The 17,894-nt window shown below is 45.5% G+C and overlaps 1 protein-coding gene across 3 annotated transcripts in view; it reads left to right on the forward strand.

Annotated features, from left to right (window-relative positions):
• The window catches only part of cntn5 (contactin 5), a 266,463-nt gene that overhangs the window by 239,987 nt on the left and 8,582 nt on the right, over nucleotides 1-17,894 (forward strand). For all 3 annotated transcript variants that reach the window (XM_060923112.1, XM_060923113.1, XM_060923114.1), the window contains 5 exons: nucleotides 5,759-5,908; nucleotides 6,573-6,643; nucleotides 13,825-14,059; nucleotides 14,857-14,966; nucleotides 15,525-15,711. In XM_060923112.1, coding sequence (XP_060779095.1) covers nucleotides 5,759-5,908; nucleotides 6,573-6,643; nucleotides 13,825-14,059; nucleotides 14,857-14,966; nucleotides 15,525-15,711 — 753 coding nt within the window. The remainder of the gene's footprint in view (nucleotides 1-5,758; nucleotides 5,909-6,572; nucleotides 6,644-13,824; nucleotides 14,060-14,856; nucleotides 14,967-15,524; nucleotides 15,712-17,894) is intronic.

Here is a 17,894-nt window from a genome sequence, read left to right on the forward strand (position 1 = left end):
ACTTTATTTAGCTCCTGTTATTCTGTAAATGTTAAAGTAGCTTTATAAGTACCTTTTCCCACTTAATCAGTCTGTTCAAATCACAGCGAACAGAAAAGGAGAACGGCTGGAGTGGTGTAATGGTGTGTGTGTGTGTGTGTGTGTGTGTGTGTGTGTGTGTGTGTGTGTGTGTGTGTGTGAGGATCACTTCATCTCCTCATTGTGTGTGTGTGAAGATGAGAAGTGCTGAGTGAGGAATTAGTGAGAGGAGGGAAAAGGGGCTTCGACATTGTTCACTCTCCTGCACTGTTCTGGGCTCATGTGCTGTGGTGTGCTGTGGTGTGGTGTGGTGTGCTGTGCTGTGGTGTGCTGTGCTGTGGTGTGCTGTGGTGTGGTGTGCTGTGCTGTGGTGTGCTGTGGTGTGCTGTGCTGTGGTGTGCTGTGGTGTGGTGTGCTGTGGTGTGCTGTGGTGTGGTGTGCTGTGGTGTGCTGTGGTGTGCTGTGGTGTGGTGTGGTGTGGTGTGATGTGGTGTGCTGTGGTGTGCTGTGGTGTGCTGTGCTGTGGTGTGCTGTGGTGTGGTGTGCTGTGGTGTGCTGTGCTGTGGTGTGGTGTGCTGTGCTGTGGTGTGGTGTGCTGTGGTGTGCTGTGGTGTGCTGTGGTGTGGTGTGCTGTGGTGTGGTGTGCTGTGGTGTGCTGTGGTGTGCTGTGCTGTGGTGTGCTGTGGTGTGGTGTGGTGTGGTGTGCTGTGGTGTGCTGTGCTGTGGTGTGGTGTGCTGTGCTGTGGTGTGGTGTGCTGTGGTGTGCTGTGGTGTGCTGTGGTGTGGTGTGCTGTGGTGTGCTGTGGTGTGGTGTGCTGTGGTGTGCTGTGGTGTGCTGTGGTGTGGTGTGGTGTGGTGTGGTGTGCTGTGCTGTGGTGTGCTGTGGTGTGCTGTGCTGTGGTGTGCTGTGGTGTGGTGTGGTGTGGTGTGCTGTGGTGTGCTGTGCTGTGGTGTGGTGTGCTGTGCTGTGGTGTGGTGTGCTGTGGTGTGCTGTGGTGTGCTGTGGTGTGGTGTGCTGTGGTGTGGTGTGCTGTGGTGTGCTGTGGTGTGCTGTGCTGTGGTGTGCTGTGGTGTGGTGTGGTGTGGTGTGCTGTGGTGTGCTGTGCTGTGGTGTGGTGTGCTGTGCTGTGGTGTGGTGTGCTGTGGTGTGCTGTGGTGTGCTGTGGTGTGGTGTGCTGTGGTGTGGTGTGGTGTGCTGTGCTGTGGTGTGGTGTGGTGTGCTGTGCTGTGCTGTGCTGTGCTGTGGTGTGCTGTGGTGTGCTGTGGTGTGGTGTGGTGTGCTGTGCTGTGGTGTGCTGTGGTGTGCTGTGCTGTGGTGTGCTGTGGTGTGGTGTGCTGTGCTGTGCTGTGCTGTGGTGTGCTGTGGTGTGCTGTGGTGTGGTGTGGTGTGCTGTGCTGTGGTGTGCTGTGGTGTGCTGTGCTGTGGTGTGCTGTGGTGTGGTGTGCTGTGGTGTGGTGTGCTGTGGTGTGCTGTGGTGTGGTGTGCTGTGGTGTGCTGTGCTGTGGTGTGCTGTGCTGTGGTGTGCTGTGGTGTGGTGTGGTGTGATGTGGTGTGGTGTACTGTGCTGTGGTGTGCTGTGCTGTGGTGTGCTGTGGTGTGGTGTGCTGTGCTGTGGTGTGGTGTGCTGTGGTGTGCTGTGGTGTGGTGTGCTGTGGTGTGGTGTGGTGTGCTGTGCTGTGCTGTGCTGTGGTGTGCTGTGGTGTGCTGTGGTGTGGTGTGGTGTGCTGTGCTGTGGTGTGCTGTGGTGTGCTGTGCTGTGGTGTGCTGTGGTGTGGTGTGCTGTGGTGTGGTGTGCTGTGGTGTGCTGTGGTGTGGTGTGCTGTGGTGTGCTGTGCTGTGGTGTGCTGTGCTGTGGTGTGCTGTGGTGTGGTGTGGTGTGATGTGGTGTGGTGTACTGTGCTGTGGTGTGCTGTGCTGTGGTGTGCTGTGGTGTGGTGTGCTGTGCTGTGGTGTGGTGTGCTGTGCTGTGGTGTGGTGTGCTGTGGTGTGGTGTGGTGTGGTGTGCTGTGCTGTGGTGTGGTGTGCTGTGGTGTGGTGTGCTGTGCTGTGGTGTGGTGTGCTGTGGTGTGGTGTGCTGTGCTGTGGTGTGGTGTGCTGTGGTGTGGTGTGGTGTGCTGTGGTGTGGTGTGCTGTGCTGTGGTGTGGTGTGCTGTGCTGTGGTGTGGTGTGCTGTGGTGTGGTGTGGTGTGGTGTGCTGTGCTGTGGTGTGGTGTGCTGTGGTGTGGTGTGCTGTGCTGTGGTGTGGTGTGCTGTGGTGTGGTGTGCTGTGCTGTGGTGTGGTGTGCTGTGCTGTGCTGTGCTGTGGTGTGGTGTGGTGTGCTGTGGTGTGGTGTGGTGTGCTGTGGTGTGCTGTGCTGTGCTGTGGTGTGGTGTGGTGTGCTGTGCTGTGCTGTGGTGTGCTGTGGTGTGCTGTGGTGTGCTGTGGTGTGGTGTGCTGTGGTGTGGTGTGGTGTGATGTGATGTTTGAGAGGATGAGGGTTGAGAGAAGCCTCACTTTAAAGTGCATTAGTTGGTGAAAGCCTGCAGACCCTTTATATAGAGATGTGAGAGGGAGAGATTTGTATTTAGGTTTGAAAATATCTGTGTGGTAATTGTGTAGGAGAATGTTCTCACTCTGTTCATGATTCTATTTCTGGTTTATAATGTTCTCCTGAGGTGGCACGGTGGTGTAGTGGTTAGCGCTGTCACCTCACAGCAAGAAGGTCCTGGGTTCGAGCCCCGGGGCCGGCGAGGGCCTTTCTGTGTGGAGTTTGCATGTTCTTCCCGTGTCCGCGTGGGTTTCCTCCGGGTGCTCCGGTTTCCCCCACAGTCCAAAGACATGCAGGTTAGGTTAACTGGTGACTCTAAATTGAGCGTAGGTGTGAATGTGAGTGTGAATGGTTGTCTGTGTCTATGTGTCAGCCCTGTGATGACCTGGCGACTTGTCCAGGGTGAACCCCGCCTTTCGCCCGTAGTCAGCTGGGATAGGCTCCAGCTCGCCTGCGACCCTGTAGAAGGATAAAGCGGCTAGAGATAATGAGATGAGATGAGATAATGTTCTCCTGAAAGTTTTGCTTTTTCTGGCAATTTAGGGCAGTTTTGTGAAGCAGGATAACCACACTGCAAAAACGAGCCGTCCTAATGTAAGGAAAAACATAATAAATTTGAGAACATTTAGACGATAATCGAGTGAAATAATTTGCCAGTGCAGTAAGATAATTACACTTGGTAAGACATCTTAGAATAAGTTGGTTGCAATCTAGAACTAGGTTTAATAATCTCAAAATTGGTCTCTTGTTTTCTTCTAATAAGAAATGCTAGATCGTTTCAACTATTTTCAAGATATTTTCACTTGCTAAGATATCATTTTTTGCAGTGTGCAGAACTAAGAATTAGGTTTCATGGATTGTAATCCAGGTGGCACAAAAGCCAGATGAACTGAGTGCATGGAGAAAGGAAGAGTGAACCGTTATTGGAGGCTGTCCTGAGGGGTTTGCTCTGTAAAGTAAGGAGAAGGTGAAATCACATGGTTTGGAGGAAAGGCTGCGAACAAACAGCCACTGGGAAATGAGGCTGAGGAAACATTGAGAAGACCACAAAATCTTCAGCAAAAGCATGTTGGAGAAGAAGATTTGAGGGAAAATGGTGGTTGACTTAAAAACAATCAGATCTAAAAGGTCCAAACTGGGATTCTGTGTTCTCAGACTGGATCGGTCACTGGCGAGAGTTTCACTGCAAAAAATGATATCTTAGCAAGTGAAAATATCTTGAAAATAGTTGAAATGATCTAGCATTTCTTATTAGAAGAACACAAAACCTCAATTCTGAGATTATTAAACCTAGCTCTAGATTGCAACCAACTTCTCTAAGATGTCTTATCAAGTAAAAATATCCGTCCATGCAGTCAGATCATTTCACCTGTATTAAGGAATTTTCTCCTCAAATTCAGTTTTCAGTTTTTTGCAGTGTTGGTATTATGGGCTACAAACAGCTGATGGCAGGATTATTGATATTTTGGACAACAAACGAGGGTTCTTGGTTCTTGGCGCAGTGGTGGAGAAGTGGTATGTAAATCCAGTAAGACTGAAGCAGCGGTACCTGAGGCCTTTCTGGTGGTTTGCAAGGAGATATGAACGAGGATACAGTGTACAGTTATCATCTCTGCATGGCCTCAACTCCACCAAACAACAACATCCACTGATGATCACAGGTTCTCTCGGTCCTGGTTATCCGTCACTTGTGAAGAGGAGAAGGAGGAAAACAGGAAGCAGGAGACAGGAAGTCTCTGACAGGTGACAAAGAAGAATGAAGTATGTTGTGATTTACAGTGTCAAAAGTAACACTGATATCAAGAAGAATATGAATTTTGTTATGCTTCTCTTCTTCTAAAAATATGAGGATATTGATCATCCAGCAGTGCAGACTTGGCAGCGTGCAGTTTCACCGAATCCTGTGGGAAGTGCTCGACTGATTGTTTTGGCCAGGATCATTTTTCATCATATATTATGGCAGCATCGAGGCCAGAATTTGGAATAACGGGCATAATGGTAGAGATGTTTCTCCAGCCTATAGCGAGTGAGATGTTAATCGTCTGAGACAGATATTTCTCAGAGGTGTAGCTGCAGACTCCAGCTGACAGGAGGCTGGATTTGATTTAGCAATAAGCTCTGAGATAGAAACAGGAACAGCTGGAACAAAATGTATCTCAAATTTGTTAGAGATGTAAGTGAAGGGTGTCTTGGTGCTGATAAGGAGTTGAGTTGGTTGGGAAGTGTGGAGTGGTGTTATCAGTCTTATCTTATAGATATTAAGAAATATATCCCAGTGCTCACAGAGACAGGAGCTGCAGCTGTGGAGTGATGGAGGAGGTTTGTTTATTATTCTGAAAGGAGGTGCTTGGTTCTACCACAACATCTTTAAAACAGAAGAAAAGAAAAGTGAGCGATAGTTCGTGTCACCGGTTCAGCCAGGAGCCTTATACAGAAGATCCAGATACAAAACCTTGGCCTTTAAACTCTGATCCCGAAGATAATTATTAGAAAGATCGAGTGGAGACTTGACTGGAGCACGATCATTAGAAAATGTGAGAAATAATAGTAGGAATGAGATTGTATGAGGTGAGACGGTTTAGTGATAAAAGCAGAGTGAAGAAGTTTGGAGAGGTACGAGGATCTACAGCGAGATTGAGCTGATTGAGTGATCAGAAATCCCCTCGAGTGTTTGCTCTGAATTACAGAAAAGAAATGAACATTGTTGAAAAAGTCAACAGAATACCTCGTGTCAGGATATCATACAGGAAATTAGTAAATGTTGGTGAAAAGCAGCTACCGTACCCTGAGTGCTGTAGGATCCATACAGCAGGATAAAATAACTTACAGTCCATCACGTTTCTCACCTCCTTCAGTTTAGATGTTTGATTCAGCAGAGGCCGTCAGGGTGAGATGTTCAGGCTCTTGCTGAATGTCAAGGTTTTTGTGGATAATAAAGTCACTAAGGAAGTAGTTCGTTGTTAGTGAGAGATTGATCTGTATGTGCTACTGACGTTGTTCTATCACAACGGGGTTCCAGAAACTGCTCAGTCTTTCTCCTCTGCATGCTCTCATTTACATTAGCAGGAGAATCACACATACAGAGGACTAGATACATTTTGTTAATCATCTTCTTCTATCTCAGCCCATGTGGACTCATAGTCTTCTTCTCTTCATGGGTGTGTTTGGAAGTTGGAAGATTTCTGAACGCAGTGCTTTGTGTTCTTCACAGATCCCGACCCAGTGGCTGGAGATATGGAGTCTGCCATGGCCGTGGAGCTCAACCCCTGGGTGGAGTACGAGTTCCGGGTTGTGGCCACCAATGCCATTGGTACAGGTGACCCCAGTGCTCCATCCAGGCCGGTCCGAACCAAAGAAGCAGGTGCCTGTCACTTCACGACTCACGTTCAGTGGATAGAATTTCATGAGTTGGTATTTTATAGAGATTTCAAACAGTTACAGTGATTTCTGTCTTGATTTTAGATAATTTAATCAATGTATTGTCATTTCTCTATAACTCCATATCCGCTGTTGCACATTTTTATAAATTGATTTTTTTTTAAATTAGTGGAAAAACTAAGATGTATTTGTGGATGATTCAGAGATCTTCGCGCCACTTCAGTGGTGATATCAGTGTGTGATGGAGAATCTTCCTCGGACTCACAGTCGGATTCTGCAGCTGTTTAAATTGGGTGGCGTTTTCAGATTATTAACATCACTTGCACTTTATCCAGAATATCCTATTAGTCTGTGTTTTATTTTTTATATGGTGCTTTATAAAGCAACAAAATACTAAACAGAAATTATAATGTAATAGAACGTCTGCATTTTTATTTGTGGAATTGATTAAATAATGTAAATGCGTGTGTTAATTCGATGTGCTCTGATTCAGTCCATGTAAATAATGTGAAAGAGTTTAGTTGCCCTTCAGTAACATCGCTGTATGTTTCTGCACAGTGGAAGTTTGGCCACTCGCTCAGATCTAAAGTGAAGGATTTGTCAAGTCACACTGCAGATTTATGCTTTTTTCTCGTTCTTGTCTGTAGTTCCATCAGTTGCTCCAACCAACGTGAGTGGAGGAAACGGCCGCCGGCACGAACTCGTCATTTCCTGGGAGGTAAGCCTGCTGAGCGCTAACGCTGTGCTAATGGATGTAGCATAAAAAGCTCACTGCTCCTGTCCAAATGAATTCATGCTGCTAATTGACTTCAGTGTTTCGAACCGAAGCCAGATGTAATTGCTGCTTTTCCACAGTTTGTCTCATTGCAGCAAATTATCGAGAGCTGCCTGGAACGGATTTAAATTCACCCTGAACTCAAAAATGTGATGTTTAAATGATGAGCTCCTCTCAGAAAGCTGGTTCTAATTATATAGATTTATGTTTGGGTCAGATTTGTTAACACTGCTCTAAATTTACATTTTTCTCTTTCGAACGCAGACTTCCTCAGTGCTGCTGTAAAAAACTGATTCGGGGCGGAGCGCTGCACAAGATCACTTTGTGATGTCACAAAATAAGCTCTACAGCTTTGGACCAATCGTGTCTGAGATTAAATAATGTATCTGCTAACAAATGTGGCTAATTTTACATCAAGATGGTGGTTGTCATGGTAACAGTGAAATATATTCTGCTGTTAAATAAATCAGAGAGAAAATGAGGATGTAAATCAGGACCCTGATCCTGAATTCCCACTCACTTGATGATGTGAGCTAGTTTACGAACAGTTAGCTAATGGGCTAGTTAAGTTAGCTAATGCTAGTTATATTAGTCGATTAGAGATGCAAGGAGAACATGTGGTAGTTTCTGAATTTGCATATTCATATATATATATATATATATATATATGCAAGGTGCTGGTGGTGTAGTGGTTAGCGCTGTCGCCTCACAGCAAGAAGGTTCTGGGTTCGAGCCCCGGGGCCGGCGAGGGCCTTTCTGTGTGGAGTTTGCATGTTCTCCCCGTGTCCGCGTGGGTTTCCTCCGGGTGCTCCGGTTTCCCCCCACAGTCCAAAGACATGCAGTTAGGTTAACGTGGGGCGGCCTTGGGCTGAGGTGCCCTTGAGCGAGGTACTGAACCCCTGACTGCTCCCCGGGCGCTCTGGTGCGGCTGCCCACTGCTCTGGGTGTGTGTGTGTGTGTGTGTTCAGTGCTTCAGATGGGTTAAATGCAGAGGATGAATTTCACTGTGCTTGAAGTGTGCACGTGACGAATAAAGGTTCCTTTTCTTCTTTCTATAGTATGTTTATTTCATATTTGTTCCTGTTTAAGGTGTAGAGATGTTCTGAGATCATTTTAGTTATTTTTTATCACATTATAAAAATCTCAATTTTATTATGTTCTATATTTTAATGGTTTAAAAATTGTGTTTGTTATAGAATTACAGATTGAACCCAGATCAGTGCATCAGTCAGAGGTTTTTAAATAAAACTATTTTAACTCCATTTGATGGAGTTGATAGAAATATAAACCAACTTGATGATCTTTAGGCTCTTCTTCCACACATGGTGTAGCTTTATGATGAGTTTATAACACCAAATCTTAGTACCCAAAGACTTTCAGTGTGAAATATTGTCCAGGCTGCGTCAGTATCGATGTCTCGACATGGTTTTGTCTTTGTCTCGACATGGAAGCTTTTGGAGAAACTAAGTAAATGAGAACTTTGGTCTCAGATGAGGACCGCACGCCATAATTAACCTTCAGTTCTGAAAGCGCTTTCCCTGTAAACACAGGCCTGCGTTTGGAACATCTGCTTGTCGTCTCACCCTTTACAATTTCTGGACAAAATTTAATCAATCTCCCACCGTGTTAAGAGGATATTAGAACGAAACGTTCCTCAGTTGAGAGAGCACCTTTGGCAGCGGGCAGCGCGGTGGGAATCTCAGCGTGCACACTAATGCATTAAAAATGAACAAAGCTGGAGGATCTCAAATGAGGGCAGTTAAAAGTGCGATTAACCAGGGAAGAGGAACAGATGTGGTCTGTAACTGATGGCTGTTCTTGCAGTTAATAAGTGCACTGGCTACAACTGTCACCATCCAAATAACCTTCATGTGAAGGGAACAGCGCCTCAGTGAGAGATTACTGGAACTCCATCCAGATGGAGAGGGACACTTTAATACTGCACCAACTCTAAGTGTTTATAATTCCTCTCCAAAAGGATTACCATAAGTTCAACATAATCATTATTTTAATCTCTCAGTTCAATTACATTAAAGCATCTCACTGTCCACGTTCTGCTCCACTGATGGGCTTCAGAGAGAACAGTGCTGCTGTCGTGGCCTCACTGTGTTCTCTACACAAACACATATTTATAAATATCGATTAAAAAGCTGTTTCAGAGCCGGATTCACTCCGGGTTTTGATTAAGGTCAACATGGGAATGAGGCTGAGCAAACTGAGGGGATGTGACACTCTGAAAATGACCCTGGGTAAATTCATAACTCCCACTTCAGTGCAATTCAGTTTGATTTAAATATCACGAGCCTCCAGGAAGCTCACCATCCCAAAGGTTTCCTCCACCAGCCCCTTCACCCCTCAGCCCTTCTCCAACAATACCCCGTCCTCTGCAGGCCATCAGGAGCAGATTGGAGCCAAATGTGGCATTTCTAAATGGCATTTTCAGGCTGTGGCATTTGGAATTCATTCAGCAAAACAGATTCTGCATTAACTGAGTTAATGCTGGACGAGGTTGCGGATTAGAGAAATGATAAATTCACAAATCAGCCTGGTTTAGGACTTGGACTAACACACTACGGTTTTACATCAAACTCATTAACTTTAGATTCTCACAGGAATCTGAACTCAGACCTGTTTAACTCTGTGACATGATGATTTCATCTGGAACATTCCAGAATACAGAGAGATAAACAATAAAAACATGACACGACGTGCTGTTACAGTAAAATACTGCGAGATGAAGCCGAGTTACTCTTACCACTCTGAAGCTGATTATTTTCCTCTAACAGCACATCCCCAAGTTCATTTTACAGCACAGCGATTTACCAACAATTACAGTTTATTTATTAAAGAGCCATGTCATATTTTTATCCATTTATATTTACATTTTATGTTACATTAAAGTGCTGATGACAAGTTTTTGACATCTTTGGCGATGTTTTATAACATAAAAAGTAATTCCCGATGATCCATATATTAATTCACGAAGGCGCCTATTTTACAAGTTATGATGAAAAACGCGGCTATTTGGGCAAATTTGACAGGGCTGCAGCACCCAGGAGACGAAAGAGGAGGAGGAGCTATATGATGTCAGCGAAAGAACCTTCCTCCTAACTTACCAGTTTGTTGTTGATGCGACAGGTGTTCAGTTTATCATTATTAGTATTATTATTATACATTATTATATCATCTCATCATCTCTAGCCGCTTTATCCTGTTCTACAGGGTCGCAGGCAAGCTGGATCCTATCCCAGCTGACTACGGGCGAAAGGCGGGGTTCACCCTGGACAAGTCGCCAGGTCATCACAGGGCTGACACATAGACACAGACAACCATTCACACTCACATTCACACCTACGCTCAATTTAGAGTCACCAGTTAACCTAACCTGCATGTCTTTGGACTGTGGGGGAAACCGGAGCACCCGGAGGAAACCCACGAGGACACGGGGAGAACATGCAAACTCCGCACAGAAAGGCCCTCGCCGGCCACGGGGCTCGAACCCAGGACCTTCTTGCTGCGAGGCGACAGCGCTAACCACTAAACCACCGTGCCACCCACATTATATATATATATATATATATTAGTTATTATGCCTTCGCGTTGTGTTGCCGGCTTTTGCTCCAAAACCCACAAGGATGGGGTAAGTTTATTCAAGTTTCCCAGAGATCCCGAGCTGCATGCGAAGTGGGTGAAGCAAGTCAGGCGCACTCGTGACAAGTGGGAGCCCTCACCAACATCCGTCCTGTGCTCTGAACACTTCGATTTGGATTGTTTTGACACCCTTCCCAGCTTAAAGGAATCTCTTGGGTGTTCAGTTCAGCACAAACGTGTGTTACTACCATCAGCAGTGCCTACACAGTGTTGCCAGATTGGGAGGTTTCCCGCCCAGTTGGGCGGTTTCAAGTGCATTTTGGTGGGTTTTGAACATATTTTGGGCTGGAAAACGTCAGCAGTATGTGTTGCCAGATACTGCTGAAGTTTTCCAGCCCAAAATATGTTCAAAACCCACCAAAATGCACTTGAAACCGCCCAACTGGGTGGGATTCCTCCCAATCTGGCAACACTGTCAGTATTCCGGAGGGGGTCTACTAGTAGCTATGCTGGATCCAAAGACAGTCCTCCTGTCAGAGCACGTATTGTGAAACGACATAAGATAAAGGTATGTAGAGCTATAGATTCTACATGATAATCATAAATGTAATCATAAAGTCGGCGTGATATCAGTCATGTATTTGCTTGTGAAAGCTTGCGGCTTTCATGTAACTGCCGCCTAGCAACGAGAGGCAAAGGGTAAAGAGGGTAGGCTATCATAGATTCTATTCAGAAGAGATCAACACAATTCTAGACTCCCAGAAGAGGAAGAGCTAGCACTAGAGAGTTCACCGGCGTTTTCATGCGCCATTTCCATTGAGTAGAACCAGAGTAGAACAGCCAGTGAACCGCAGCGTGTTCTTCCGCTGACGTCACAACATGGCCGCGAGCCACGGACCCAGTTTTCTTGTGCTGTGCAATTAAAAGTTGGATATTCGCGTAACAACAGCTTCTTTTCACGTAATTATAACAGAAATCTAACATGTTTGCCGTGTTGTATAGTTTATTTAAGAAATTGCATAGAGTCATGTTCGTGTCATCAGCACTTTAAAGGCAGAGGTGGAAAAACTGCACTGACAAAGTAAAAGTCCTGCTTAGGTTTTCCTTCTGCCTGTGCTCTCAACACAGGTGATTTCACCAATTAGCTCATCAACCTGGCTTAGGGGATGTGGTAATTAGGATCAGCTGGTTCATTGAATTGGCTGGAGCAAAAATGTGGCAGGGTTTTTACTTTCTGCACCTGGGTTTTTCCACCTCTGATTAAAGGAGCGAGTTCCTGTTCTCACTGATGTTATAGCAGCTATAAACACTCGTTCCCTCACCAGTCTCTTTATTCTCTCTTCATGTTAATGAGAGAAAAAACCCGCAGTTTGTTCCATCGTGTTCCTGAGAAACTGTACAGAAGTGTAAACTCCTCCGTCCTGAAGACGTCAGAAAACTGAAACCTCCAGCTTCACCTCTGACTGTTACACAGCGCTCACACTGGAGACTCCTTACAGAGACCACACACACACACACACACACACACACACACATTTCTCCCACAGAAAACTTCATCACATCAGTTTTTTAATCCATTTATGTTCCTCTTGCAGGTTCCTGTGAATGAGCTGTTACTGCACACAGTTTAAAACAGAACTTTACATGGAATGTGTGAATATTTTTGAAATGAAGATTATTTGGTTTCAGAGTAGTGACAGCTTCTACCTCAAGCTGTGACTTCATTTTATATTTCCACCAGTGAAAATGTGATATTTTTAGATCAGAGCGAACTGAAGAGACGAACATGTGTTAAGCGGTAAAGCAATCATCACTTCAGCTACAAAAGATAATGTGAATATTATATAATAAAGTGTTGGTTATTAATGTACACGAATATAACAACGAGAAAAGTAAATAAGTTTGAAGTGAAGCCGAGTTTCAGTGTTTCACACTCGCAGTCGAGAGCATGTCGGGGTGTTTATTCCACCAGAAGCTGACCTTCAGTCTTGCAGGATTAGATGTTTGAGACGAAGTTCTCCTTATTAAAGAGGATAAATAGCTAAACAGACCCATCAAGTGCACCTCATTAAAGTGTGCACAGAGAGTGAGAATGCACCATTAGGAACAGCCGGTTCTTCTCCGCGGTACTCTCGGCTTCTCCGCGGTTCTTTAGCTGCACGTTCTCGTCGCTGTTCTCTGATTTCTCAGAACTGTTTTTAAGCGAGCAGGCGAATGTGTCAGCATGATGGAAGACGATTCATTTCGAAGAACATTGCAGCAAGTTAATTAGACAAGCATGGTAACGTGTCCTCGTGGAGTTTAGCGTGAAGCTGCCACACACTCCGTCCCCTCGCTCCGCCGTGGAATGACGGCTCATTTGGTGACAGCCTCGAGGGGCCGTGATTATACTGAATCACACTGATTACACCATGACAGACAGCTACGCTTCCGAGCACAGAGCGAGCGCAAGTACAGGTGTCTGTTGGTTATTAAATTCGGCCAAGATTTAATTCTGCTAGCTCACAGTTTAATTAAATTTCTAGCCCTTTAATAGATTGCATTTGGTGCTATTAAATATCCAGCAGGTGGTGTAGACGGCTCCTCACGTCACATGTTTAGGAAAATCATCAGACAAACAGCAGACTGCATTTTAAAGGAGTAGGCTACATCTGTCTGTCTGTCTGTCTGTCTGTCTGTTCCCTCTGCATGCTGTAGCAAAAAGACCACTGATTAGACTCAGGAAGTGAAAACCCTTTATGGTAACGTATCTACAGTGATCCGGTTTGACTGCACGGCGTTGTGGGTAATGTTTCCTCACAGATGGTTCATTTTCCAAAAGAAGTAAAACGAAGCCTTTCCCCATCTTCCCTTTAAATCCCCATCATGACTGTAATCCCGACGTTGCTCACAGCCCGGCCGTTTACTCACCCAGCGCTTTACAGCGTGTTTAATTGATGTGTGATGTGACATTCACAACTGATTTCTTTCATTACAACTGAAAATCTCTCGAATCCACAGGGGACGTTCTGACATTTTGATGCAAATCCATGCCATTTAGTTTGTTCCTGTCTCACAAAGGATGTCATTTGGCTCTAAAACATTGAGACTGAAACTCTTTATTGCTATGTTTATTCTGAAGCTTGAGCTTGTTCCCGAATAAGATGAGAACGTGTTTAAAACCGTGCTTTCGCTTGTGGGGACATGTGGAGCCATGTTGTTGATCTTCACTGATGTCGACATGGAAATGATCCGTTTGCTTTTAACTGAGATGGACTGATAAGAGTTCAGTGAATTTTTAGGCAAATTGTGACAAAAACATGGCAGACTGATAAATCCATTCTCTGTGAAGAACAACTCTAACCCCAAACCCCTCCCCCGCGAGCCTCAGATGGACGTTTATTCCACAAGTCATTTTCTCATGTCACGTCTCTCCATCACTGCCTGTCTAAAGGCTCTGAACATCTGAACGGTTCTGTATGCTACAGAAATAAATAATCCTCTACCTCAGCATCCACTTCTTCTTGTCCTTACTGGATCTGTCTTTCTTTCAGCCGGTTTCTGAAGAGTTCCAGAACGGAGATGGGTTTGGTTACATCGTAGCATTTCGCGCCAATGGGACACGAGCTTGGAAGGAAAAGATGGTGACGTCAGCAGACTCCACCACGTATAAGTACAGGGATGAAACCTTCCCTCCTCTCACGCCGTTTGAGGTGAAGGTGGGCGTGTACAACAACAAAGGAGACGGACCCTTCAGTAAGGCGGTCACCGTGTTCTCCGCAGAAGGAGGTAAGGATGCAGGCGATAGAACCTGTTAGAACCATCTGAAGTGAATGTTCAGCAGTGGATATTGTGATCTCGGAACTGTAGCTGACTGACTGATGAGAAAAACTTTTTCATTTTCGTTGCTGTACTAACTCGTCTCCAACAGGGTTTTATGTTGCGTTCCTGGTGCCCTGTAAGTAGTAATTTTCAAGTTGTAATAAAGTCATTTCCCACCTCGGCATGTTCAGTGTGTGAAGTGGAGAAAATACAGACACCTCCATGGAATGTGTGTGATTTATTTGTTCTGTCAGAGAATATAAAGCTCATAAAAAGCTAGTTGAACTGTACTTGTACAGGTCCAGGTCTGAGGGCCCACTGGTTCTGTTCTACTGTTGTGAACTTCAGACATTCATGCAACAATCTGGACTGAAATCACAGCAACAGCAGACAATAACGAGTAGCTTAGTAACAAGCTAGCTGGCTGACTTTAGTGATAACAGTGATGATGATGATGATGATGATGATGATGATGAACTTCTCAGAGCACTGATTAATGTGATTTCAGTGTTACAGGTTTAACCGAGTGCTGTGTCTGTAACTGAACTGATCTAAAGCCAGTAAACTCACTGATAAAGTAAATCAGGTGAAGTGTACACGGGTCACAGAGTGAGCGCCATGGCGATGTGACATCACTCTGTAAACAGGGAGGGGACTGGGCGCTGAGTCGACCCCCAGCCTGATGGTCTTCTTCAACACTGATCTGTTTATTTAGTCTCAGCTTTTCACAGCAACATAACACTCTTCTGTACCCTTAAACACAGAGCCACGGGAGGCGCCATCTGATGTCAAAGCAACCACCATGTCCTCTTCTGAGGTGAAGGTCACGTGGAAAGCACCAAGCCCTGGGCCAGGAAGACCGCAGGGATACGAGGTGAGAGACAGACTGGGGGGGGGGGGGGGGGGGGGACAGAGAGAGAACGAGACAGACAGACAGACAGAGAGGGCCAGACAGAGAGAGAGACAGACAGACAGACAGAGAGGGCCAGAGAGAGAGAGAGAGAGAGAGAGCAGTGAAGAGTCATTTCAGTGTGAGTGTGAATTGTGTGATTTCTTGTGTATGTTAATGCGTGTTTATATATTTAGTGCATATGTTTAACAGGATTTTTTGCTCGTGTGTGTGTGTGTGTGTGTGTGTGTGTGTGTGTGTGTGTGTGTGTGGTCTGAGTAAAGAAAGATTATCTAATAAAAGGGAAAAGCACCATTGTGTCCTCAGGAAGAAGAATCATCGCCCTTCACCGCTGCAGGATATTACACACTCTGCCATTACACTATTCATGCAAAATGCATGACAGTTATTTAAACTAAATGATGTAATATTAGACAACATTAGCAGACTTTTTCCTTTTTCTCATCACTATGCCTCCCCTCTCTCTCTCTCTCTCTCTCTCTGACTGAAGCTGGTGCTCAGTGATTTTTCATCTTCTATCAGGTGAGCTACTGGAGGGACTCGGAGCAGGAGGAAGCCGGGAAGAAAAAGCGGACGGTGGGAAATGAGACAGTGATGTTGATTTCAGGGCTGGAGGGGAACACACAGTACCACATCACGGTGAAGGGCTTCAACAGCATTGGGCAGGGGCCACCGAGCTCTTCCATCCGGACCAGCACCAAGAAAAACCGTGAGTACGCAAAACACCACCAACCTGAGCACAGAGAACACACACCGTGTTCAGTGAATCTGAGGAGCAAGCGGCAGTAAAACGGTGCACTGAACTGTACACACCTGGAGCTGAAGCATGTCGTGTTGTTCAGGTGGCGCGTGCTGATGTTTCTGAAGGAGCCATCGTTAAAGATCTCATTCAGAATCACACATGAAGGTAAAGCTTACAAGCTGTATGGAAGAATTTGAATGTGGAGATATCAGGCATAAAAGGTGAGACTGGTGCTGGGACTGGGACTGGTGCTGGGACTGGGACTGGTGCTGAGACTGGTGTTGAGACTGGGACTGGTGCTGGGACTGGTGCTGAGACTGGGACTGGTGCTGGGACTGGTGTTGAGACTGGGACTGGTACCAAGACTGGGACTGGTGTTGAGACTGGGACTGGTGCTGGGACTGGTGTTGAGACTGGGACTGGTGCTGGGACTGGTGCTGAGACTGGGACTGGTGTTGAGACTGGGACTGGTGCTGAGACTGGGACTGGGACTGGTACCAAGACTGGGACTGGTGTTGAGACTGGGACTGGTGCTGAGACTGGGACTGGTGTTGAGACTGGGACTGGTGCTGAGACTGGGACTGGGACTGGTACCAAGACTGGGACTGGTGTTGAGACTGGGACTGGTGTTGAGACTGGGACTGGGACTGGTGCTGAGACTGGGACTGGTGCTGAGACTGGGACTGGGACTGGTGCTGAGACTGGGACTGGGACTGGTGTTGACGCTGGGACTGGTGCTGAGGAGGAGCAGGCAGGAGAAAGCAGTGATCCTGAAGCAGTGCGTGAAGCAGACTGTTCTGAGCTCCAGGCCTCACAGCTGGAGGACGGTGTAGTTGAGGCAGTTGGACACAGAGTGGTGATGTGGTGGGAAATGGAGGACGTGTGATACTAATGATGGAGCAGTTGCTGAAAAAGTGCTGTGGACACTGAGATGGACGATGGGACAGGAGTTTGATCATACAGGATGCTGGTGCGCTGTTAATGTGATGTGTGGGATTGTATAAAAATACGCAAAAAATTACAGCAATAATTAGAGTAAATTTCAGTAACATATTTTATTAAATGAAATCTACTTTAAGAGTCAAATAAAATCACAAAAAAAAATGTCCAAATAGCAGCATAAAAACCTATTCACTCTACTAATTATTTTAAGTGAAATAATGAATAAGTGATGTTACTTGGTTGCGTTTAGTAAATATACATTGCTTTAACTCATTAAATTAAATAACTTTTGTGCTTTGTACGTTTGCATGAGATGCACCACAGTGTAAATATTAAACCAGTAAAACAATCAAAATCATTTAATCACATTCAGGAAGCAGCTGAATTCTCACATCAATAAAGACCATGAAAAAAAAAATCACACAAAAAAAAAAAAAAATATATATATATATATATATATATATATCATCTCATTATCTGTAGCCGCTTTATCCTGTTCTACAGGGTCGCAGGCGAGCTGGATCCTATCCCAGCTGACTACGGGTGAAAGGCGGGGTTCACCCTGGACAAGTCGCCAGGTCATCACAGGGCTGACACATAGACACAGACAACCATTCACACTCACATTCACACCTACGCTCAATTTAGAGTCACCAGTTAACCTAACCTGCATGTCTTTGGACTGTGGGGGAAACCGGAGCACCCGGAGGAAACCCACGCGGACACGGGGAGAACATGCAAACTCCGCACAGAAAGGCCCTCGCCGGCCACGGGGCTCGAACCCGGACCTTCTTGCTGTGAGGTGACAGCGCTAACCACTACACCACTGTGCCGCCATATATATATATATATATATTTTTTTTTTTTTTTACATTTTTAAACACAAGGTAGTGTTTATATTGGGCATGTTTTATACTCAAAAATAAATCATATGGGATAAAAAGAGCAGGCAGCTGATCCTCTCTCGCTGTGTCTGTGTACTGAGCTGAATATTTCTACTGGGTTTCAATACACACCTGTAAAAAGGAAATATTTTTAAAAAATTGTTTAAATGGATTGAGTTGTGATGTGATGTGTGCTATCAGTCCTCACTCGCTTCCATTCACCGTCACTTCAGTGGTTTTGTGTTCGAGTGCTCCTTCTACATGAACAGCTACAGAAACTGCAGTTTAGATTTACTTTAAAACAAAATTACAGGAACAAAATCT

Source organism: Neoarius graeffei, chromosome 6, assembly GCF_027579695.1.
Source record: "Neoarius graeffei isolate fNeoGra1 chromosome 6, fNeoGra1.pri, whole genome shotgun sequence".
NCBI classification, from domain to species: domain Eukaryota; kingdom Metazoa; phylum Chordata; class Actinopteri; order Siluriformes; family Ariidae; genus Neoarius; species Neoarius graeffei.